General features: G+C 34.7%; 1 protein-coding gene across 2 annotated transcripts in view; it reads left to right on the forward strand.

Moving 5' to 3' along the window:
- Positions 1-23,446, forward strand: part of tamo (PUB and ZnF_RBZ domain-containing protein tamozhennic) — a 47,999-nt gene extending 24,553 nt beyond the window's left edge. For both annotated transcript variants that reach the window (XM_089105493.1, XM_089105492.1), the window contains exons 3-5: positions 1,852-2,054; positions 9,893-10,072; positions 18,122-23,446. In XM_089105493.1, coding sequence (XP_088961619.1) covers positions 1,852-2,054; positions 9,893-10,072; positions 18,122-19,867 — 2,129 coding nt within the window. In that variant the 3' untranslated portion in view covers positions 19,868-23,446. The remainder of the gene's footprint in view (positions 1-1,851; positions 2,055-9,892; positions 10,073-18,121) is intronic.
- The last annotated feature ends 1,173 nt before the right edge of the window (positions 23,447-24,619 follow it).

Below are 24,619 nucleotides of genomic sequence, written 5' to 3' on the forward strand. Positions count from 1 at the left end.
GTTAAATCCTATGTAATTCAAAGACTAAAGGAGGCCCTAGACGGTCAATCATTTTGATCAAAAGTTCCTGTTAATTGATTGACGTGTGCTTTAATCAACCTTCAATCAAACCTTCAATTGTGACCAAAGCTAATCTAACACACTGCTTTTGATCAAAATGATTATTAGAACTTTCTATCAATCAACGTCAGCGCTTGACTTAAGTGTCAAACAGGTTCCTAAACAGTCAATCATGCTTGAGTCAATTGATTGACGGGCACTTTTGATCAAAATGATTGAATTTAAATGTTTCACATAAATTTTTAACATTTCCCTTTAATAATTTAAATTAGTTTTCAGAAATAGGTATTTTATGGCAATGTCCGAGTTCATTGCAATATATAATATATGACAACTTCACCAAAAAATGAAAGAGGTTACAAAGCTTGTTATTAAGATTTCTGTGTGTTTTTAGCAGTTGAATAATATGATATTGGGAAAATTTCGCCAAAATTTCTCTTACATCCACAAGGAGCCCCAAATTGAATATTTCTCTACATTTGGAAAAGTAAAAGTAATTCATACTTGTTGATTATGCGTATACAAAAAATGGGTATAAACCTAGAGAATTGACAGGAGAGATGGAAACATGTTAAGAAAACAATTGTAACTTCATAATTTGCAGAATAATCATAGTTAACACATTTTGCATGCATCTATCCTTTATTTTCACTTATTACAGTATTTTTCTAATATATTTATCATTTTTTTTAATAGCTCTTCTTCAGTTTTGACTCATCTCTGAAACAGAGCACCCTCTACAAAATTTTTTTATAGAGGAGGCTAAAGTCAACTGAGTTGACAATTAGCAGACTTTATCAAATTAAATAAAAGATATTGCGAAAAATCGATGAATTTCTTAGAAAAATTAAAAAAACACTGAAGTAAGCGAAGATAAAGGTTAGCTGCATGCAAAGTGTGTTAACTGTGATTATTCTGCATATTATAAAGTAAAAATTGTTTACTCAACATGTTTCCGTCCCTCCAGTTAGTTCTCTAGGCCTATAACAAAAACTGTTTTCCATAGTCTCCCCTTAAAGAAGTGAAAAACCTCTCCAAGATAAATTTCTGGCAATGCTTCTAATTAATAGAGCATAATTAAGGCTCGTTAGAAGTGAAAAACGTCTCCAAAATAAATTTCTGGCAATGCTTCTAATTAGTAGAGCATAATTAAGGCTCTTAAGAAGTGAAAATCCTCTCCAAAATAAATATCTGGCAATGCTTCTAATTAGTAGAGCATAATTAAGGCTCTTAAGAAGTGAAAATCCTCTCCAAAATAAATATCTGGCAATGCTTCTAATTAGTAGAGCATAATTAAGGCTCGTAAGAACCCAGATTGGTAGAAAGACAGACCAACATGATCGATTTTGTAAATGATAGACTGGAGACATTAAATCTGATTTTTAACCTTTTCAAGTTCATGCACAAATGAAAAATGATAATTTTAGTTTTTAAGGGGAAGTAAGACCTTAAGAATTCGAAGATTTAAAACTGGGTACAGTGTTTTAGGCAATGCCAGACATATCGTGTGTGTATTGAAGGTCTAGAGCTCTTCAGAATATGTTACAAATTTTTGTCATTCTGCTTTTATAACAAAAATTAGAATAGTTTTTATACAAGGGCTCATAGTTGCAATTCGCGGGTGAAACGGGCTTTTAGAGGATTTTTGGTGGAAGGAGTGGAAAAACAAACAAAAGAAGTGTATTTTTGGGCCACTAAAAGAGGGGTGGGGTCCCTTTGACTAATAATGGGGGACACTCCTCCCGTGTTTTCAGGTATGACTAGTAAGATTAATGCTCAGAGCTTTTTTAGGATGTATGAAAGACTACCTGTCTTCAGTACCATTGGAAAGAAGATTCTATTTTCCTGTTACAAACAATGTACTATATGAGACCATATTGAAAAAAGAAGAGGATTTCAACCCTGTTCGAACAGCGCAGGCGTGGGATGCGTTGAACACATATGCGTCTAATTTACTCACTCAATTTTGGAGAAGAGAGTTCCGAGAGTTAAGGGTGAGATTAGACTAACAGTTACAATTTGTGAAGTTTATCATTTAACCGGAGAGGATGCATCCGAAGCTAATTATAAAATTTTAATAGAAGTATATGTGCTTTAGGCCCAAGATAAGATTGCCAATTTCGCAAAAATGTACATTAGAAGTTTTTTATTTTTTAAACTGGCGTTTATTCTGTATACTAATCTAGCTGTAACTGTTTTATAGTATATAAAAATGAAAAAAAAAACTATTCAGAAAAAAAATTATTCCATCTACTTTCAGAAAATTTGGGTTGGATCTAAATAAACTTAAACTTTAATAAAGTTTTTCTTGAATTGAGCAAGGTTGTGTTCGATCCCCGTTTAAATAAGTGCTGGACTTTGCCCTAAGGAACAGAGTAAAGTCTATAGGCGAATATGGTATGATCAAATGGGATGGTGAAAGATTCGTATGCTTAGATCGTGCAGATAATGTGAATGTCCTCGATGAAAAGTCTTCAGCGGGCGAGCATAGGCCTGGAAATTGAAGTTAAGAAGACTAAAGTGTTTAGACTAGAAAAAAGGGAATTGGTGGTGATGGGTAATAAGAAAATCGACCAAATAGGTGATTTCACTTATATGGGTTGTATATAGATGGTAGATGCAGTGTAGTTGTAAAATAGAATAGCCAATGATGTTTTTATGAAGAAAAAAAAGTATGGAAGAATAAGGAGATAAAGCCTCCGAACTAAGATTTAAATATTCTTGGCAACGGTTATGACAATGATCAGTTATGGCTCTGAAACTTTGGTGCTTCGAAAAGTTGGGGGGGATAAGCCCTTCGAACTAAGATTATAGTATTTTAGACCAGGGGAGTAACAATGGTCAATTGCGGCTCTGAAACTTAGGTGATTCAAAATATGAGGACTTAAAGCCTTAGAACTAAGACTAGAATATTTTAGGCCACGGTAATATCAATGGTCAATTGTGGCTCTGAATATTAGGTGATTCGAAAACTCGAGGAGGATATACCGGATTTTTTTCCGGAAGAATTGTCCAAGTATTGTTGCAGGTGCTCTTTTCACTCTGTATATAAAACAATAAGCCTATAGAAAAAACATAGCTTAATGAAAGGAGGTTAAACTTGGCTAGGCTAGAGTCTGAAAATCATGTTTTTTTGCCGTCCATGTGGTGCCAAGCAAAAAGTTTGCTATCCTTATATGGGGTGGTGAGGGGTTATAACAAAGAATTTAATGGAATTGAAACTTTGTAAGAGGGAATTAAAGAGCGACACTTTAATGGAGGAGGAGCTGAATGGAAGAGGATGCTCCTCCTCCCTATGGAGGAGGAGCATGTGGAGCTGTGTTGACTGGCGCTTTGATGTCAAATGAGTTGTTTATTATACTTTTTTCTATATGCACGAATAAACCTAATGTCTACCTTCGGTAAAATTGATTTTGTTATATTAGACGCGATGCAATGAAAAAGTAAAAAGAGATGAAATTTATTTTAAGTTTCTGTATTGCCCTTATAACTTTTTGGGATACCTAGGGGGTTTTGAGGTTTCGACGGGTTTTCTAAGAAATGCTTGAAAACCGGGGAGATTATTATCAATATTCTTTTGACCATTTTTAGAGGTGGAAGAAAACCTTTACAGATAAGTAAAGACCTTAGTAAAGATGTAAAGGCGAACGAGCACATGACAAGACCAAAGAAGAAGATCTTTACAAACAAAGGGTTTAAGGCTATTGGCAGAACCGTTCCTAGGGTTGGTGGTCCCCAGTGCAAAATTAATTACAGCATCTCCTCCCATCTCAAATGTAAGAAGAAAAAACCGAATCAAAGTGAAAAATATGGTCAAAATGGGGAAAGCACGTGGCGCAGTGCTTGGGGCAGCTTGCTCGACCCCCCCCCCTTGAATGGCTCTGGCCATTAGTAAGAAAAAGAAGAAAATCTAGCGAAGATTTTGCGTGTATACATCAAGGCGTAACATCGGTGTTGAGAAAGAATTAATCTAGAACATAACAACTTAAGAAAGAGGAGAAATCTAAAATAAAAAAAGGATAAAAAGAAAAAATAAAAGAAATATATACAATTACTACTCCTTGAGCAAACTAGCAAATAAAACACATCACAATTGAATGAAGCTCTTCTATAGCAACATCTGTTTCTGTTTAAGCAATTTCTGTTGCTTTTGTGTTATTAATTAAAAAAACTTTTTCCACAAAATAAGGTTTTCAAAGAAAAGTAAGGAACTCCATCAAACAAAGAATGAGCAAACAATAAAATCAAATAATCTACCAACCTTGAAACTACCGCAAATCAGTATCGATAAATAAATGAAACCCAAAACGAACAGAAATTATAATAAATAACCGAGTCAAACTCAAAACGAGCAGAAATTAACATAAATTGGGCTTAAAACGCCCTATGCCTTCCCAAGGCCAGAACATAATTTGCACTTTACTGAAAAAATTTAAATGGTTTTTACTTTTATAACTTTAATAAATCAAATAATATTAACATTTTGATTACTAAATACCAGTACATGTATATTAAACTGACAATGCACATTCATTTGTATTTTTCATCCTCAAAGACCTAATTTCCAGAACTTTCTATTACGTTGAACAAAATGGCTATCTGAAAACTTTGGTTGGATGTGTTTGGGGGAATGGTGCGCGTGAGAGGGTGTTTAGTTACCCTCCAATCACTTTCGACTATTAAAAAGGGCACTAGCCCTCTCAATTTCCTATTGAATGAGCTCCTTTTGAACTTTTTACGACAACTCTATATATAAAAAGCTTATTCTCCCCCAGGGCATAACTTACAACCTTTGCCCTGGAGGCTCTGGGGGGTTTGTCACCCTTAATGCATAAATTCCAGAACTTTCAACTACGTTGAACAAAATTGCTATCTCTAAACTTTGATTGAATGAGTTTGGGGAAATGGTGGGCGTGAGAGAGGTGTTAATTACTCTCCACTCTTTTTCGACTATTAAAAAGGGCAATTTCAATTTCCAAACAAATGAGCTCTTTTTGAAATTTTACAACAACTTTCTATATAAACCATATGTGCCCCCAGGGCATAACTTAAAGCCCTTGCACTTAGGGCTTTGAGGGCGTTATCATCCTAAAAGACCTAATTTCCAGAACTTTTGACTACGTTGAACAAAATGGATATCTCAAAATTTTGATATCTCAAAATTTCCAATTGAATGAGCCCTTTTTGGTGTTTTTACAACATCGCTTTCCATAAAAACCTTACATGCTCCCAGGGCATAAATTACTTGCCCTGAGGGTTGTGGGGGGGAGGGGTTTTCATCCTTAAAGACCTAATTCCCAAAAATTTCAACTACGTTAAATAAAATGGCTGTCTAAAAATTTTGATTGGATGTGTTTGGGTAAAAGATGGGGATGAGAGGGGGGTTAGTTGCCTTAAAATCACTTTTGACTATTTAAAAGGGTACTAGCCCTTTGAATTTCCAATCGAAAGAGCTCTTTCAAGTTTCTACGACAAATATTTCAATAAAAACTTTATATGACCCCAGGGCATAACTTATAACCCTTGCCCTAAAGACTGTGGATGAGTGTCCTGCTCAAAGGTATAAGTTCCTGAAGTTTAAACTGCGTGAAAAAAATGGGTATCTCAAAATTTTGATTTGATGTGTTTGGGGAAAAGGTGGGCGTGAGACGGGGGTTAGTTGCCCTCACATCACTTTCGACTATTAAAAAGGGCACTAGCCCTTTGAATTTCCAATCGAATAGGCCTTTTTTCAAGTTCCTACGACAAAGATTTCAATAAAGACCTTATATGCCCCCAGGGCATAACTTTACCCTTGCCCTGAAGATTGTGGGGGGAGTGTCCTGCTTAAAAGTATAATTTCCTGTACTTTAAACTGCGTGGAACAAAATGGCTATCTCAAAATTTTGATTGGATGTGTTTGGGGAAATGGTGGGTGTGGAAGGGGTGTTAATTGCCTTCCAATCACTTTCGACTATTAAAAAGGGCACTAGCAGTTTCAATTTCTTATCGAATGAGCCCTTTTTGAAGTTCTACGACAACGCGTTCTATAAAAACCTTATATGCACCCAGGGCATAACTTACAACCCTTGCCCAGAGGGCTGTGGGGGAGTATCCTCCTCAAAAACATAATTTAAATCTGGAAATAAACAACGCTGAACAAATTGGCTATCAAAAAATTTTGATTGGATGTCTTTGGAGAAAAGATGGGTGAGAAAGGGGGGTTTGTTGCCTTTAAATCAATTTCGACTGTTAAAAAGGGTACTAGACCTTTGAATTTCAAATCGAATGAGCCCTTTTTCAAGTTTCTACGACGAAGATTTCAATAAAAGCCTATATGCCCCCAGGGCATAACTTATAACCCTTGCCCTTACGACTGTGGGGGGACTGTCCTTCTCAAAGGTATAATGTCCTAAGCTTTAAACTGCGTTGAACAAAATGACTATCTAAAAATTTTTATTTGATGGGTTTGGGGAAATGGTGGGCGTGGAAGGGGTTTTAGTTGCATTCCAGTCACTTTTGACTATTAAAGAGGGCACTAGCCACTCCAATTTCCAATCGCATATGCCCTTTTCGAAGTCTCTACGACAACTCCTTCGATACGAAGTGCCCTGGTATGGAAAACAAAAAAAAAATATAAAAATAAATAAATAATACATTGTGACAACATCGTTCTTTACTTAGGCAACGCGATTGCGCTGCCTATGATTATTAAGTGTTGTTGTTTTTCTGTGTTCTTATATTTTTTTTTCTTGTATTTTGTCAGGACATTGTATTACAACACTCCTTGCTCAAAGAGGCATTTGGCTTTTTAAGCCTGTAATTAGCATAAAAAAAAAGAAAATGTCTTCTCTAGTAGATTATTAACAAAGAAAATTTTTTTAGCCGTAGTTATTGTAAAAAGGATTTGATTTTAGTTGATTAGTTATTTCTTACCAAAGAAAAACCAATTTTTTACTGTTTTTTTTGTAGTGTTTTCTAAACATTTGTGCAGTTTCTGCTTTGCTAACTATTTCTATTTTCTTCTGAGTTGAATAGAAGCAGGTTATGTGTTTTATCTTGACTGTTTTCTTTTGTTTCTGCTTTTTTTTCCAGAACTGAACACTAAAACGAAAAAAGAGTAAATGTTTTTACTTACCCATGTTGTTTTTTTCTCATTCTTCTAAGACAGACAAAAAGTAGTGGTGCTTAGTGTTACAGCGATTGCTCTTGAAGAAGAAGGCTTGAAAGGTCATTCTGGAATAATCAAAGCCGCTAATTTTATATTTGGTTCAAAAAGTCACTCAAATCCTACCTAGATTTGGTTTGAAGCTGTTTAATTTTATCACATATTTATTTGCCCCCAATCGTGCATTGCGCCACGTTGAAGGCAGATAATCAGGAGATAGTTACCTGCGCTGCGCAAAATATTAGTCAGCTTAGGAGAATTTTTTTTTGTTATTTTAATTTTAATGAGTTAGCTGAAATTTTTTTTCTATATTTTGATGCCTCCAGCATCATTGTTATTTCTGTTTAACCGGTAATTTATGGCCCAACAAAGTTATAAAAAAAATCATTGCTCTTTTTAGTGTTTGTCATGGGGTCCAACAATAACTTGATAAAAAGCTAATTATGTTTCTTTCCGTCTTAACTGGTTCGTTAAAATTATTTATCAAAAAATCTGCTTTTGGATATATTGGGTGTTTTCCAACGTTATATTTTTTAGTTTTGTGATAGTGTGTAAATAATAAGTTGATGAAAATATCTTTATTTTTTTGTTTTAACTGCTTAGCAAAAAATTGGTGACCGAAAATATGCTCTTTATTTATATTGTGGGGTCTTCAAACATTATGCCTATTAATTTTTTGTTTGAAATCGTTGATGCTGGTTAACTAAAATGATGTTGGTTAACTTCTTTACCAAAAATTACTTTTTGGACTATATCATTGTGTTTAGATGAACTCATAGCTAGGGCTTGTCTGTTATCGCCATCCTTGGTTTTTTCAAGTTGAAAAGAATTCAGTTAGATTTTTAAAGAAATTTTTAATAACAATCGTTGCATTTCTTAGTTCTGTCATAGCTTATTGTCTAAAGGATGCCATAGACGGTCAATCATTTTGATCAGAAGTTTCCGTCAATCCATTGACGTGTGCTTCAATTGATCCTCAATCGAGCCTTCAATCAGCCCTTCAATTTCGACCAAAGCTAATCTAACACTGCTTTTGATAAAAATGATTGAGTCATTCAAACTTTCTATCAATCACAGTCAACGCTTGACTCAAGCGTCAAACAGGTTCCTAGACGGTCAATCGTGCTTGAGTCAATCGATTGACGGAAGCTTTTGATCAAAATGATTGACCGTCTAAGGCCTCCTTAACAATAAGTTGACTAAAATCTATTCATTGTTTACAGAAAAATTGTTTACCGAAAATCTTGTCTTTATTTTTATGATGTTATATCCCATTGAAGTACCAAGGACATTAAAATTAAAACATCGTTTGCTCCCTAGCCCTATCTTAAGTAGATTCACATCTGAAAACCGTGATTTTCTAAAGATTTTCTTTTTTGTTGTTATACACCCATAATCTTTGTGTGTAAATCCTCTTCGTTGTTGCCACAATTGAATTTAAAGAGGCGAGTAGAAATTTCTCTTGTTTACGAACAAGTCTTACCAACGTTTGGAACGCCCAATTTATCTGCAGCAGAACTGCCTACTGGATACATTTTGTACATGTTTGACATAAAATAGAACAGTTCCCAACTGGAGATATATTTTGGTTAAAAAATATCAGATTTTTTTTTGAGCATCTAGGTTTTGCCAGAGATGTCGTAAGTAAAAGATTTTCTCCAAAGTAAGTTAATTACATATTCATATGAGTTTTGTGCTTTAACACTAAGTCAATTTGTATGAATGTTTTATATAGATTTTTTTTTTCATTTTCATTATATTTGATTTTATCTGATCGCTTTGAAAGAAGTTTAAAAGCTTTTTTTGGCCAATAACACAACTGGTGAAAAAATTAACCTCCTGTTTTTGAGATTTCAAGATGGACACATTTTTGGATGCTCAGGGGACACATTTATGGACCAAAACCTGGTAACCCTGATCTTCAGGTGATCGGCGAGTAACCGAACAAACAATAGGATGATACACCCCTTGTTTTTTAGTCGCGATGTTGAACGCTGTTGTCAGTCAAGATATGTAAAAATTAAGTAATAAAAGCAAAATTTTAGAACAAAAGAAAATAAGGATTCTATTTACATTTCAATAATCAACTAAAAGGATAAATTACAACAGAGTAGAATAGCCTAAATGGTCTCTCTGAAAAGATATTTTTGTAGGTAAGTCAATTAACTAATAATTTGAATTTTTTGATCTTGATAATGTTAATAATTTACATTATTGCATAGTTTAGATTTATGGAAGTGTTTGTCTTTGGCTAAAGCAATAAAGAAAGTTGCACTTTTAGAAGTTTCCACTCTCCATGACGATTTATTCTTTTTATTTATTTTTTTAAATTATTTTCACATACATTCCTTATTTTCAAATTTGGCGCCTGCTAAACGTAAAACTACTTGACTGCATATGAAGGTATTTTTCATTAAAAATTGAGTTTCGGGGTTTTCCTGATCTTTTAAGCCATATTTGAGTATGTAAGTTTCCACTTACCCAATTTCAAGAATCAGATTTTTTTTATGTGTCCTTGGTACTATATTTATATTATGGGTTTGTTGTTATTGTTATAGTTGCTGTTTGTTGTTATTGTTGTTATAGTAGTTGTTATTATGGTGTCTTCAAATATCAAGCTTAACATTCTTTTGTTTGTTTGAAATTGGCTAGACTAATTTTTTTTAAAACAAATCTCCGTTTTAGTTGTATTGTGGTGCCTTCAAACATCAAATTGAAGGTCATCTAATTGGTGCAGTTCAAGTGTTGAATCTTCTGGGTTACCAAAATGTCTCCGGCTTAAGATTAATTCTGGAAGGTCCAATTGACCCTGATAGAGTAGCCAGAGTTGCAAGAGACTGTCTCCTTGCCAAAACGGAATGTGAGGTTAGTAGACCTGAGGAAGGGTAAGAAATCATTCCATTTTAGCATTTAAGTATATTTTGTAATTTTCTTTGGTAGTGTTATATCATTTTCTTGTTCATAATCGTTTTTGACTAAATTTAACTTTGCTTCGGTCTCATTCGTTGAATTTTTGTTTTAGCCTATTAAGATAGGTAAAAGTAAGATCTCCGTTTCTTGGTCCTTCAGTCAGGAAGTGCTATGGGGGGTTAGGGGCTAATCATCCTGTGCTTCCGCACAACCTTCCTGTTTACCTTCCCCAGATTTCTCCAGGTACCCATTTAAAACTAGGTCGACTCTGGCTGAGCTTACAGAGTCACGCCACTGGCCCCCTTCCCAAACCAGATAATTGGCTACATTAGGATTCTAACCTTCGTCCTCTCGTACTAAGTATCGTAAATCCAGCGCACTAATCCACTCGGCTAGGACGGCTCTCATACTATTAACAAAGCATGAAAATTTAATTCACTGTTGAACTGTTATGAATGCAGCTCACAATGCAAAGATTTTTTTTCTCAGAGGATTAAAGCTAATTAAAAAAAAATATGTTATAGAATGTTTACATATTAGATTTAAATGTCTGACAAATATTTGTTAAAGTCGCTTATTTGTTTGTGAAAAAACGAAAAAAACGATCTTTAATTATTAAACTCAAAGTTCTCGGATAAAATTGAAAAAATCATGAGAATCCGGGAGTTTTAGACCTTATGCAATGCTCATTAAATTAGAAACTCTTTAACTGCACTGCCAACAATCCCTGAAGCCCCAAGCCGCTCGAGGCAACCGCAACAATGCCCTGTATTAGGAAAAAATCACGTTAAATTTAGTTTTCTTTGCCTAAGTTGGGAAGAGATCTTTTTATAATATGTATCTTCAGTATTTTTAAAACCTAAAAAAATACTGTAATTGTACAGTATTTTTTCAAAAAAAAATTGAAGAAAATAATTCAAAAATATTTTAATTTTAAAAATACTGAAAATATATTGAACAAAAATTACTGCTTCACGGTTGATGCAAAATATTTTTGAAAAACTGTTTCAAACAAACCGGCTCTTGATCTTTCCCCATATTTGCAGAATTCTGAAAAACATAACTAGCACTTTACTGAAAACTAAGCTTTCTCGAGTTTTTAGAGTTAAAATCGTGTTTTAAATTTCATTGATTTCGTGGCCGGTAAAAGACTATTGAGAGCTTTATAAAACTATTGAGTAAAAGACTATTGAGAGCTTTATAAAACAGTAAAAGACTGTTGAGAGCTTTATGAATTATTGATTTCCCGTTTATATTCATGTTTTATTGCGTCTGTCTAGTCTTTTTAGTCAAGCGTTAGTTTTCCAAATTCTACAAATGTAGGGAAATATCACGAACCAGTTTGTTTGAGAAAGTTTTTCAATAATATGACATAATATTTCGTAATACAAATTGCGAAGCAATAATTTTTGAACTTTGTTTTTATATTAAATTTTATCTAGGATGCCCAAATCATCTGCGTAATTTAAGTCTAAGAGAGAGCTTTACCTTGTTCTACCTTTTACCTTCCATTTCTTCCGTTTACCTTTCCAGAGAGTTTTACCTTTCAATTTGTTAGCATGTTCTTCGATTCTGTAAGACAAGGGCTATCAAAATAATCTGTATAGACTCAACTCGGTTACCCAGTAAAGATACCAGGGTAATCTAGCATTCTGGCTTAGCTCGTTTTAGCCGTCTGTATGACGGCTATACTTTTCTACTTCAGTCTCTTCTTTCCGTCTATATTTTAGACTGTATATAGACCCCGGCGCCGCGCCAATGAGGGAAGACCGGCGGCGGCGGGGCCAAAAACAGCGCGCCGGCGCGATCAATGTTGACCACAAACATTAATGTTTTCATCAGTCGTTCTCAAATCACAGCTTAAATTTACAACAGATTCGATCCTATTCATGAGTTCAAAAATTCACAAGTCGCTGGCTGGAAACTGGTCTTCTTCGTTATTCATCAAGAGAAGTAGAAATCTGGTAGAAACGAAATGGCGAAATGGCAAGGGTTCCGTTTCGGAACCCTTGTATAACACGAGTAGTTGAAGTATCTATTAGCGATGTACTCTTAACATAAAGAATTATCAGAATTAGTAGTTTTTTTCATCGAGCATTACTGCATACAAAACTTCGAATACCGTATCATAAAATTCGTCAGTTATCTGGGTAAAACTTTGAATATAACTTTGAACATAGAAGCTTAATTTTTTCATAATGCCCTTTGCCTATATCTGTTTTGTCACCTTTAAAACAGTTGAAATGGGCAACTTTGACATTTATTGTTTTTTTTTTTTGCTCTTTTGGATTCCTAAAAAGCTTTCTTGCATTAAAAACTGGTTTTTAATTACAATTTAAAAAAAAAATGCATTAAAAAATTTTTTTGACTTGTTTATAGAATATATGTCATGTAGGCTAAGGCTGAACTGCTGATTTTTTATTGGTTTTGGCTGCTCTTTTGGATATTATTCATTTTTTCTTTTAAGGATTCATTCCAAATTATAAACAGATAAATACCTAATATCAGTCAAGTTATAAACTGCATCTAAAATGAGTAAATTTATAGAATTGGAAAATACAAGAAGAACGCTTCGCATCAGAATAGTTCAATTACAATGAAACAAAAAACACTTAATGGTTTATTCAGTATGAAGAAAAATGAAGTGCCAGCTATTTTCTTTGGTGAAAAATGAAAAGCTCATCCGTTTTAGATGTAATTAAATGAAATAACATGCAGACTGAAGTAGCTCCAAGAAGATGTTGAGATTTTCATCCTAGTTCATCACTTTTAATCCAAGCAAAATGTTAGGACACTTAGTATCAGTTATTGAGTTTAAGCTTTGATTTCCAAATGCTCACAAAAATTACCAAAATTTAAGAAAGTCATTGCAATAAGTCACATTTGGTCAAAATACTCAAAGACTCATCTTTGATCCCCACCCAGGCTCAAAGTTTATGCTATGGTCATTTCCATAGAAATCTCCAAAGAGTTTCTTTTTAAAATAGCGTTTAAGCGTAATTAGGGGTAATTAGCCTTTTTGCTTTTTTTCAAAGCTTTGAAAAGAGTGTTATAATATTCCAAATGTTACATTTATTATATTTTTGCATATTTTTGGTAATCATTTGTGGGGTGATCGAATTTTTTAAACCACTGTAGATACTTCAGAACGTTGCAACATCTAGTACTATAAGACTGTCAAAGACTCCTCCTTGAACCTCTCAAATTGAAAGCTTTTATTATGACCTGACCTTTTAATGTAACTTTGGCACTGGACAAAGGGCGCCATTGTCACTCGAGCGCAACGTTAGGTGGGGATGTTGATATCGCTTTCGTCACACCAATTCGTTTTAATGTGAATCTGCCTGGTACTAATGAATGAATGTTTTCAAAGTAAACCCGTTTCATCAATAAAAAAAACGGGTTACACGCATATGTCCCTTTCCCTTTGGACGACAAAACCATGCAAGTGCTGTATCAAGTATAACTCACGAAAATCTTGTTAATTTTTGTCAACTTTTCAACTTTTTGGCATCCCTGCTTTCAATAAAAAAATCAAGGTACTATCACTTAAATATAGTTACTCCCTATGCCTCCCCCCTCTGGATACCATCTTGATAGGATACCGTCTCTGCTTTAAATAAAAACAAATAATTAACTTATTGGCACCCCGACTTTCAAAAAAAAATCGAGGTATTATCATTTCAATGTGATAGATCACTACCCCCTCCCCCCTTCGGGATACCACCTTGATAGGATGCCGTTTCTGCTTCAAATTAAAAACAAATAACTTCTTGGGATCCCTGCTTTCAATAAAAAAATTCGAGATATCTTTTAAATGTAATACCTCCCTACCCCCCTCCCTCTGGATACCACCTTGATAGGATACCGTCTCAGCTTTAATTATAAAAATAGTTTGATTAAAAATTAAATAGTTCAATGTATGGTTAAAACACAAACTCAAAATAAAGTTAAACAGCTTATTGCTCCTTTAAAAAAAAAATAATTGAGGGTATGAGTAAAGGGGTACAAAGACAACAACAAAAATGTCGAAATTGTTCAGATATACCTCAAATTACTGAAAAACTGAGTCAGAGATTCGCCGTGGCATTCAATAAGATCCAAAGAATCTAATTGAAAGGGAGCACACACAAAAGCCAATTTAGGCCTGTAGTCTATGAGAAATCGCAAAATACCCAAGGCAATGAATAAGTCCTATTGGGGGGGGGGCCCTGGGTCTATCAAAATATTTCAATGGTTTCCCAGGGAATTTGGTATCATTTTCTTCTTTCTCGACTTTAAATGAAAAAAAATAATTATCTTTTTGGTATCCCTGCTTTCAATAAAAAAATAAGGTATTATCATTTAAAAATGATAGCCCCCTATCCCTCCCTATAGGCAATACTTTACAATTTATTTATGAAGCATATTTTTGCGGTAAATTCCGGCTCAATCTTTAATTCTCCAACCTTGTACATAGCTTAGTCTATAGCTAAATTTTGTCTCAATAGAAGGTTGTTTTTTTTTTGGGGGGGGGGGGTAAGAATGTTTCAGAAAGAAGATTGTATTTTCTATCAGGGTTCAACAATTGAGTATGAAACATTAAGAAAATCTTATCTAAAAACAGCAAAAAAATCTGCAAATTTACAATTCAGCTGTAGGCTGAATCAGATGAAACAGTCTGTCGGCAGATAAAACAATCTGTCGGCTGTCAATTTCAAAATCCAACTGAAGGCTGAAGCTGTATAGCAGTGAATGTGTTCTATAATTCTATTCAACTTGAAAATAAAATTCTTGACCACGAATGATGTAAGAAATAGCGATTAGGAAACTGCATTCGAAATGACTTATTTCATAAAGACGATTCTTTTTTTGTCAACGTATGAAGAACTGTGCATATTACAATATTTGCAATTGCATATTGCATCCGTCTGGTTTTTATGCCAAGTAACAAAAGAGACAAAAATTAACGAACAAGAGAGCAGCGAAGAATTATGGTATGCAAAGTAATATTTGGCAGGGAAAGTCACTGGTGATAAATCTCTAGGGGTGGCACTGTGATTGTGTGATTTTCGGGGATTCGAGGAACCAAATTTTTTTTCGGGGTGACGCATAGATTTTCGGGGAAATACCCAAAAATTCGGGGATAGTGCCAGCCCTGCTTGATTTCTAAGTAGGCAAACCGAAATACTAAACCACACGAGAAGATTAGCCGCCAGCTCTGCCGGCAGCGGCGTGCCTGCGGCACGCCGGCGGTGGCACAACCTTTCGGCGGCGTTCGACTGGGCCTCTCGTAGATGGCGTTCGGTCGATCCATCAGCGCGGCACCGGGGTCTACTGTATAGTTCACCGTCTGTGCTTTTACACTGCATAGTTCTACTCTTTAATACATGCTAAAAAAAATTGTTTTCCAACTTCATTTATAGGGGCAAAAAGCTTGTTCACATTTTCAGAAGGGGCAAGAAGTGTCCAAAGATATTGCATTAAAACTTGCTTGTACACTGCAAAATGACATACATTTTCAGACAGTTTTTTTCATTTCTAAAATAAAAATTTAAGCAAATAATTTGCTAATTTTAACAGCCAATTTAAGACAAACATATCCTGATTGTGGACTTAAGTCAAACTACTATGAATCCGTTGGGTAATTTTGACATTCCTTCGAATGATAAAAAAAACAACTCTGTTCAACTGACAGTAAGGAGCAACATTAAAACTTAAAACGAACAGAAATTATTCCGTATATGAGGGAGGACTGCCCCTTCTTCATCCCTCGCTATCTACGCTAAAGTCTTTAAGATCTTTTAAAAATACTTCTTTTCAAATTAAACGGCCCTTGTGTTTTAGGAGTTGTTCTTAAAGAAATGGGACAAAAAGTCAAACTTTAGCGTAAAGAGCTACGCGGGATAATTTCTGTTTGTTTTAAGTTTTAATGTTATTCTTTACTTTCAGCTGAGAAAACTGGTTTTTATATTTAATATTTGGCCGTTTTTCAAATCATGCCGGGAAATCCCCCCTCCCTTCAAAATTTTCACTGGAAACTTTTCCCCACAAAAAATTTCTCTATGGAAGATACCCCCCCCCCCCCGCAGAAAATACCCCCCAAAAATTCTGTATATTTACCAATAATAAATACTACATGCAAACAATGGACATATTGTACAACTTATAGTCCTTTTCCGGGGGGTTGTGGGGAGTTGTCTCCTCCCCAGAGGCATAGTTATTCGACCTCTCAACTATACTGAATCAAATGGCTATCTCAAAATTTGATTGCCTGTCATTGGGGGAAAAGGGACTTGGGAGGGGGGCTAATTATCGTCCAATATTTATTTCACCAGAAAAGGCAACTAGAACTTTTGATTTTCGTTCGAATAAGCTCTTTCCCGATCTTCCAGGACCATTGGTTTGTTATAATTATCCCTGAAAAAAAACAAAAAGACATCCGTGGTCTTTCTTCTAGCAAAAATGCAAAATTCCACTTTATTGTAGATAGGAGCTTAAAACCCCAACAGTAGGGTTCTCTGATATGCTGAATCTGATGGTGTGATTTTCATCAAGATCACTTGACTTTTTGGGTGTTTCGCCCCTTTTCGAAAATCAGGCAATTTTTCTTAGGCTTGTAACTTTTGATATGTAACATTAAACCTAATGAATTTTATATATCCTATTGAAATCAGCATAAAAAGCCAATTCTTTTGTGTATGGATTGTTATAAAAATTTCTTTTTTTAGGGTTTTGGTCTAGTTTTTAGGGTTATTGGGGCGAGTCGTTGCTTACTTACAGTTCGCTACCTCGAACCGTTTGAAAAAAAGAAGATCCTCACTATTGAACTTTGAATTTCTATATTTATCTGTGGACTGAATTTTTATATATTAGATTGGTTAGAATAGACAAAGAATTGTATTTGAAATAAAAGACATTGACCAGATTTTGTTTCAAAGGATCTGATGCGCAAGCCTTTTGTGCAGCCTAAAATGTCCTAAGGATCATTAGCTGTTGGATACATGGTTATGGTTTACGTAAAGCTATAATTGAACGGGCTAAATGTATATTGTTGATTTCAAGTAATTTTTCAATTAGGCAAGGTTACTTTTTCACAATTATTCTCTTTTTTCCAAATTTATCCTTTAACTTGAAATCAAAGAAATGAGTATTTTTCAGTAAATTTTTCACTTCGTCTCGACCAATTCAGTTAATTCTCTCATTGGTTCGATTATGAATATATTTATTTATGGATTTTTTATATAATTTTCACACTTGTCTTTTAGAAATATTTAATTTTAGGTGTACTATATTTTTTCCTGTAGAAAATTAAACTGCAATTTGAAGTCAAAATTTAGGCTCAAAATGCTAAAAATACAAGCGATCAAAAAAGGGTTATTGTTTAGCAGATGGGTACATTCGAAGGAAACCCTGGAAAATCAATCATATATACTTACTTATGTTATTGTAAAGGCGCTTTGCTTCACATTACCCCCTCCCCCTCGTCCCTAAGGGATAAATATACAACCCGACTCCAAAAATAATGCCACGCTTTTCTTCCCACCAATTGAGTATTGTTTATCGTAAAATAATAAAGAAGAAAATAGCCACACTGTTCTAAAATGTAGTGGGAATATACATGGCCGGGTAGATATTGCTCCTTTGGGGAAGGGCTGGGGGGGGGGTAAAGTGAAGCAATGTATTTTTTTGGAATGAGATAAGTAAGTATTTATGATTGGTTTAAATTAGTTTCAGAATATTTCAGGGTTTGTCTCAGATGTTCTCCTCTGCTTAGCTATTAACATAAAAACAACCACAAGGATGGTGGCAGCACCTTTCAGGAAAACTGAAACCGCATAGACTGCATAGTTTAGTGAAATTCAAGTATTAAGTCGATGCCTGTCTATGCTATTAAAAATATTCTTTTTTGCGCGTTTGACTAATATAAATTATGCCACGTTGTCAATCCAACACCCCTTTCAATGTAAAAACTGGGAATTTAGATTATTACTGATCTACGAATAACCACAGTTTTTTTTTCAGATTCTTCGTTATATTTGGGAAGGCGTATCTTCTAAGTATTCCATATCATGGGAAGAAATTGCTAACTTTCGTCGTGACTATATTTCAACACCTGAACAAGCCATGAGAACAATTCTCTACCGCAGAAGAGAAGAAGAATACTATAAGAAATATGGCCCGCCTATTCACTGCCCTAGTGGTCAAACTCTCCCAATGTCCTATCCTGAAACTGTTACCCACTACCCAGGTGTCATGCCTCCTTTTAACCAATACCCACACCCCCAGCCCATCAAAGATATAAGCCGACAACATCCTATACCTTATCAACCAGGCTATCTTCAACCTGCTCCTTCACATAGATCTGTGAAAGGGAGACTCGTCCCTTATGATCAGAATATGAATGAGAATAAATATCATTTATTAGATAGCACAGTCGAGGATACGGGAATCAAGTCGCCTTTAATTCCATTAACTGTTTTACAAATGCAGGATGATGTCAAAACAACTGATGAACAGTTGAGTCTGTTGTCAGTTACCGAACGTCCGAAAAAGGGTGAAATTACACCAAGCACATGCTCTTTACAGTATTCTGGAGGGAATACAATATGGGACTATGTCTATCGAGATTTAGAAAATCAAGGGTATTCGAAAGATTTAGGTGAACGTGGGAATATTCTTGACAATGTAGATGGTAAGGATGTATCGATTGACGAAGTAGACAGCGTTAAGCAACATGGTCGTTGGCAGATTAATTCTGAATTAGCATCGAGACGAAACGAGCGGATGACAAATCGATTAATCGAACCGAGTTTGCGACCAAAAGAATTTGACTATAAAGAATCATTGTTAAATTCAAAAGTTGAATCCTCACCTAACAGAGAGTTATATTTAAATGGAGAAGAGAGTTCTGGCGGTCGCATCCATCGAGTTAGCTCACGAGATTTGCATACTGATAAGTTCAAAATAGGTCATAGAGATGAAAATAAACCAAAATTAAGAGAAGAGGTACTGCATGTTGCAGAAAACAACTCAGTTAATGGAGAGTTATATTTGAATGGAAAGGAAAGTCAAGATGATCATCCTCAGCGGACGAGTCCCCAAAAGGGACAGACTGATAAATCGAAATTTATTTATAAAGACGAAAACAGATCACGGCAGACCAATGATGATGATGATTATTCTGGTAAATTGAACGGGATTAAAATAGAAGAAAGTGAAATAGAAAAAAGACTTAGGGAAGACCTTGAAAATTTTCATTGCTCAACTCAAAATCGAAAGTATCTAAGTACTGGCAAACCACGGTCATCTTTAGCCAATGCTGTTAATGAAATTGGAAGAGAGAACCAGCATTCTCATATGAAAGAACTCGAATCTGACAAACTACGATTGTCTTCAAATAATGCATCGAATGAAAAGAGGAAAGACAACCAGCATTCCGACACGAAAGAACTCGAACCTCACGGACCACGATCATCTTCAAATAATGCGGCAAAGGAAAAAAGGCGGGAAAATCTCCAACCTGATTTGAAGGAATTTGACCCGTTAAAGCCTAAAAAATGGGAATGTCAGTTTTGCACATATATAAACAAAGCTTTATTAAATGTCTGTGATATGTGTGGAAAATCTAGAAATTTGAGACCAGAATCAGTGCCATGTCTTGTAAGTGGTGGTAAAGAATGCTGGAAGTGTACTCTAGTCAATGACACAGATGAAGGAATCTGTGTTGCCTGTGGGGCAAGTCTTGTGGGTTCGCCTACTTATATCTAATGCAACAGTAGTTATTACAGGTTGAAGTAGGACCATCATGTGCAGGGTTTTTCCTCATAATGATGCAGGGTCGTTAGTCCCTGCACCATCATGTGCTGGGACTTATAGTGTAACAGGTTGAAGTAGGACCATCATTTGCAGGGTTTTTCCTCATGATAATGCAGGGTCGTTAGTCCCTGCACCATCATGTGCTGGGACTTATAGTTATAACAGGTTGAAGTAGGACTATCATGTGCAGGTATTTTCTTCCCCTTTCCCTTTAAAAATCCCGAAAGTAAATTAATATTTTAAAGGAATGCGGCATTATTTTTCAGACCTTTAAAAAATATTAGGCAATTGTCGCAATTCCCAGATCTTAACCCCTCCCCCCTTCCTCAAGCTAATTCGTGGAGCTTTAAGGTTAAATAAATTGTATTATCAAATTAAAAATTAATAGTTGCTAACATTCAGTATGTTAATTTTAATAGACTAAAAAGGAACGGGTTGTGTAATTATGAAGAGGTTCAGAGCATTTTTTTTTATTCGGTCATTCCAAATATTTGATTAAAACAATTCTTTTGATATTTTATTCCCCCTTAAAAAACAAATTCATGTCTGAGCTTGCAGGCTGATGAACGTTTATGACCTAAAATTGTAGTTCTAAATTTGTCGTCTGCGGTAGCTTCAACCTAGTAAAAGACGAACCTGTGATAGTAACCAAAAATTAATTATTTTATAAGTAAATTGAATCGAAATAACAAGTATATCATTGGAATTGCCATTGCTAAAAGCCCTGTTTATGAAACTTAAAGTCCTCTTGCTTCAACAGGGAAAATCCCTTTTTACATGGGAATAATTTTTAAGGGGCGAGGGTGGGGGGATCTTTGCCTTGCAGCTTGTATTATGGGCACTTCTGCCATAAGTAATTCGGATACTATTTACTATATACAGTCTAATTTGACTGAATATCGTTTATGAAGATTCTGACAGAAAAATGAAAAAAAATTCTAATTTTAATCCACCCCTCAAGGAAAAACCCTCCATGTCGTTCAAGAAACCAGTCAAAACCAAAGGCTTTTTCGCTCATTCGAAGGCTTTTTACTTAACAAACATATTGTGCTTACTGACATAACGAGCACAATAAATATGCTGCTCACTTAGCGAGCAGCATATTTTAGATTAAATTAAAGGGGTGTATAAATTTCCCCAGCTTTTCTAACAGTATAAGTCTCAACATCAGGCTGACCAATTTCTAAACTCGACGCAGCTACTTTTATGATAAGTTGAAGACTCTTACCGACTCCCAAGTTTAACAATAGATTGAAGGTTATTATGCATGTAATGAAAATGACATGTAGATTAATTCGGAATGTTATAGTTAGTACAGTTGATTATTTGGTTTAGTTACAGAGAAAACGATAGACCACTTCCCCATACATCCATCAAGTACCTAAGTAATTAAAACTAAGTTTACCCTCTTCAAAAGCATCTTAAATACGAAAGCTTATTCTTTCTCATAAAGAAGGCTTGATAAAAGGAAAAGCGGGAAAGACTTGTTAAAAATACATTATTCCTCTTGTATAGTTTAGGTTATTGCGTTTATTAATTTTCTTGATTGGTCACGATTAAAACAGTAATCAGTAAAACAGTAAACAGTAATCAGTAAAATCTTTCAACTTGATTGACACCAAAACCCTGCATAATTTTATAAATTAGATTGTTTCAAATGTTGGATCTACGGCGTATCAAAGGATTTATTTGGTATCTTTTTTGGCTAGACTAATATTATAGTTCTTTTTTCTAAACTGTGAAACTGTGTGTAACGAATGCTTTAATTTCGTTGTTTTACCTTCTTGACGTATTTGTATGCCAATGACATTATTCCTTAATCTTGAGTTAGAAAGGGGAGCCAAGCAACCCCATCTTTTTAAAACCAGGTTAGTTCTCAAGTACTATGTGAAATCGTAAGCCAATAATAATAACAAAAAGTTTTTGAGTCCCAATATTTTCACAAATTGTCCATTTCTCTGTTTTTTAGTTCTATTGACTGGATTTTGTTGTGCTTATTTTAATGATTCAGTGTTAGTCTAGCTCAGTGACTCTTGAACTTTTATTCCTGAGACACACCTAAAGATTCTTGAAAATTTCGTTCATGCATAAAAATTGTCTAGGCGGCAACACGGAGCAAAACATCGTGATTTAAGATTCTTATGCTTTATACTAGAAGGGGAGGAGAAAATTTGTTTCGCGGACCGTTTGAAACTTTAAGAAAAAAAAAGGATTTATTAATTGATTTTATTGATAGAATTAAAAATGTTGTTAAAAACTATCATTAAGTGGATTTTGTTCGGCAGTGGCGTATGTCCTTTCTTGGGCAGTTTGAAATAAAAAATATGTATATTCATGTAGATTACGCAACTAAAATAGTAATTAATTTTATTGATAAAAACAAAATTTTACTATAAATTATCACACAGGGATGCAAACAAACTAGCTAATTTACTTTCGTATGTTTCAATTTTAAATGTTGATGCTGATTTTTTAATTCCTAGGCTAGTTTTAACGTTTAGGCTAATTTTGTTGAAAAATGCCTTCTATCTCTGTATGAGCCGTATTAGCCTACTCGCAATCCTGTGTCCGCAAGGGTAGGGGTTCAAGTCCTTTTGCTGCTGATTATTTGGTTTGGAGCAGAAAGTCTGTGTTGCGACTCTGCAAGCTCAGCTAGAGTCGACCCAGCTCCAAATGGGTACCTGGAGAAACCTGGAGGGAAAACACAGGAAGCGTCCCAACAAATAATCAGCGACGCGGGTGCTCTTATGGGCGTGGGTTTGCAAGTCTAGCGCGCTAGCCACTCGGCTAGTTCGAGCTAATAATTGAGAGTTTATTCCACTGAGTAGATGAATAACATGGTTTCAGTTTGGTATGCATTGTGTAAAATTTTGTTTAAAAAATAATGGAATGAAAAACTAAAACTACAAAAAAAATAAAGCGTAAGAAAGAAATGAAAATAAAGATCGGGCAGGAAAATCAAAATTAATGCAAAACAAATCTATTAAATATTTATCTAAAAACAAAGTAGGTCGATCAAAGCATGAAATTTAATGCAAAATACTACTAAATATATGAAATACTTAATATTGTACAAAAAGACAGTTATTTGGTTGAATATATTTAAGGTAAGTATTAAATCGATAAGAATCTAAAATAACTAGTTGTCAAACAATACAATTTCAAACTAATAGAAGAAGAAAAGGAGAATATGGAGTAAACAGAGAATAAACAATTTAAAGGAAAGTTAAACATTAACATCAAAAACAACGAATGGTGTCCTTTCTATTTTGGAATGAATTGGGTTAATTTTAGGAATGACTCATTACTGAGCCATAAAGGGTGAGGGGTAGGCCCTGAGATTATTAAAGGACTTGATGTTCAATTGTTTAACATCGTTTTAAACAATTTTTTCTAGTTACAGGATGTCTTATTCGTAAGAAACAAGTTGACTGCAGATATAAAACTGTAAAGACAGATGGAAAAGGGAATAGTAGGCAGTGCAGTAGCCAAGGCCGCACCCAGGATTTTTTTTTTCGGAGGGGGTTTTACTCAAAATATTTCGGGGGGGGGGGGTTTACAAAAAATAACCTCAAAAAATGCCTGCAAAATTTGTTTTTGTCAATTTTTGTTACGTTTTTACGAGTCAGACAAACATTTCGGGGGGGGGGGAGAGTTCTAACAACACTGTTTTGACGAAAAATTAAAAGTTGTAGTGCTGATTTTAGGGGAGCCTAAAGTGATAGTCACTTCAAAGGGAGCTGGTTTGACGAGAAAATAAAAGTGGTAGTGCTGATATTAGGGGAGCCTGGTTAAAGGGGAGAGACACTTTGAGGGTTGAATCAAAATTTTTAGATAGCCAGTTTGCTTAACATAATAGGGAGTTAAATAAATATGCCTTTGGAGATAACATGACCCATGCACTAATTGGTGTTATGGGTCTGAATTATTTGTATTGCCTATGGTTCGCATATAGCTTTTAGTTTATTTACGAGGGATTGCCATAATACCTTGTGAAGTAAATGAAGCCTTGCAAGTTCAAAAGGTTCGGGGAAGAGTTTTGAAGAAAAAATTGGAGATTCGCCTTTTCGTTTTTGATGTTTTTCCCAGTCTCACTTGCAAACTAATTAGAGATTGAAGCTTTTCATATCATAATTGATTTTGGCGTTGCATGTGAATTATTCATAGATTTTTCAAAAAGGTAAAGCGTAGTATTCTTAGCCTAAAAACAGGTAGTTGAATTCAAAATTTCAACCCCTCTCCCGTTTCAATTACTGCTGTTTAGTCAAAGGAAGTTACAACAGAGCTCAAATCACAGAAAAATACATTTTAGGCCACAGTTTTGCAGTTATATTGTGTACAATGTAAAACACAAGCAAAAAAGTTTTTTGCTATAAATATGGTCTTAGTCGAAAAACCGAGACCCATTTTTTGCTTTCCTGTGCAACTTATTTAGTGAAACACAGTAACTTATTAATTACTACAACTAAATAGTCTATTTATATCCAATTTGATGTGCTGTCATTCTGTTGGTTGGGGGTTAAATGCTATTTGTTACGTATCTTTTGGTTGTCGGCTGGTTTTGCCGTACTAAAGCAACTTTTATTGTTGCCCATATTGTTGATACTTGCCACTAACTATTGAAAATAATTATTTACATGTTTTTAATATTTGAATCAGTTTGATATTCTCTCTCTTGAACTACTGGTATTATTTGTGTTTTTT

Source organism: Artemia sp. Qi Xiang Cuo, chromosome 19, assembly GCF_049724085.1.
Source record: "Artemia sp. Qi Xiang Cuo chromosome 19, ASM4972408v1, whole genome shotgun sequence".
In the NCBI taxonomy this organism is placed as follows: domain Eukaryota; kingdom Metazoa; phylum Arthropoda; class Branchiopoda; order Anostraca; family Artemiidae; genus Artemia; species Artemia sp. Qi Xiang Cuo.